This window comes from Physeter macrocephalus, unplaced genomic scaffold (assembly GCF_002837175.3).
Source record: "Physeter macrocephalus isolate SW-GA unplaced genomic scaffold, ASM283717v5 random_13578, whole genome shotgun sequence".
NCBI classification, from domain to species: Eukaryota; Metazoa; Chordata; class Mammalia; order Artiodactyla; family Physeteridae; genus Physeter; species Physeter macrocephalus.
Genome location: NW_021158863.1, coordinates 1 through 1,195, shown reverse-complemented (window position 1 = coordinate 1,195; position 1,195 = coordinate 1). Strand labels below are relative to the sequence as shown.

Here is a 1,195-nt window from a genome sequence, read left to right as displayed (position 1 = left end):
AGGTGATACTGGAGATGGTAATACTGATGTGGTGTGTCTGGCTGCTTCTTGAAAGGCTGTTTGTTTAGCTCCCTAGTGAATTTGGTAAACTAAGGCCATATTTTTATTTCTAGAACTGGGAGTTCCCTAAGCTGGCCGTTTTGACCTTTGAATGTTAGGAGCACCAGAAGTTCTGATTATGAGACAGAGAGAAGGTGACAGCTTTTCTTGTCCATTAAAAAACCCAGGACTCACTCCTGACATCCCTTTGTCCTACAGACAGAGCAGAGAATGGGACCCCTGCTCTTTGGGGTGGCATTGCTTTAAAGACTATCAGAATCTACCTGTTAAATGCTCATCTTCTCTGTGAATCTGTGTCTTGGTTTATTATTACCTTTGGCAGCTGAATTTCAATCCATTGGGGGTGGGGTGGGGTAGTTTGTAAGTGCGTTTTCAGAAATGCATCTTAAAGCTTTTCAGGAAAAATTTGGGACCTGCTAGTGCAAATTAGCATCACAAATATGGCTGCTTTGCTTTTAGGTGATCGGCGAGGACAATGTTGCGGTGCCCTCCCACCTCTACAAGGTGATCCTGGCACGCAGAAGCCCGAGGTCTGCTGAGCCCCTGGCACTAGGGGCCTTCGTGGTGCCCAACAAGGCCATTGGCTTCCAGCCCCAATTAAGTGAGTTCCAGGTGAGCCTGCAGGAGCTGGAGAAGTTGTCAGGACTGGTGTTTTTCCCTCATCTGGATAGGACTAGTGACATCAAGAACATCTGCTCGGTGGACACCTGTAAGCTCCTGGATTTCAGGGAGTTCACTCTGTACCTGAGCACAAGAAAGATTGAGGGAGCCCGATCGGTACTCAGACTGGAAAAGGTCATGGAAAATTTGCGGAATGCAGGCATTGAACCTGATGAGGACTTCATGACTCGCTACGAGAAGAAGCTGGAAGAACTCAAAGCTCAGGAGCAGTCAGAAGTCCTGGAGAGAAAACCCTCGTAGTTCACCTCTCAGAAGCGTGATGTCATCTGTAATGAAGCAGGTGTGGCCTCTTCAGATACTGTATTTTAGTGGCTTTGTTTTAAAATGATGGAATCCTAAATTTCAGACTAAATTTCTCCCCAAAAGATGTCAAATGTTTTGGTTGGTATTTTATTTGACGTGGGAAACTAAGGAAACTGTTAACGCCTGCAGATCACGGGCTGGTCTTGTGTCA

The 1,195-nt window shown here is 46.2% G+C and overlaps 1 protein-coding gene across 1 annotated transcript; it reads left to right on the top strand.

The window, feature by feature from the left end:
• Positions 1-519: 519 nt before the first annotated feature.
• Positions 520-1,173, top strand: LOC112063350 (nuclease EXOG, mitochondrial-like; the record flags this gene model as incomplete). Its single annotated transcript, XM_055083718.1, has 1 exon — positions 520-1,173. A coding segment is annotated over one exon (462 nt), but the record flags the coding sequence as incomplete, so codon positions are not given.
• Positions 1,174-1,195: the final 22 nt, after the last annotated feature.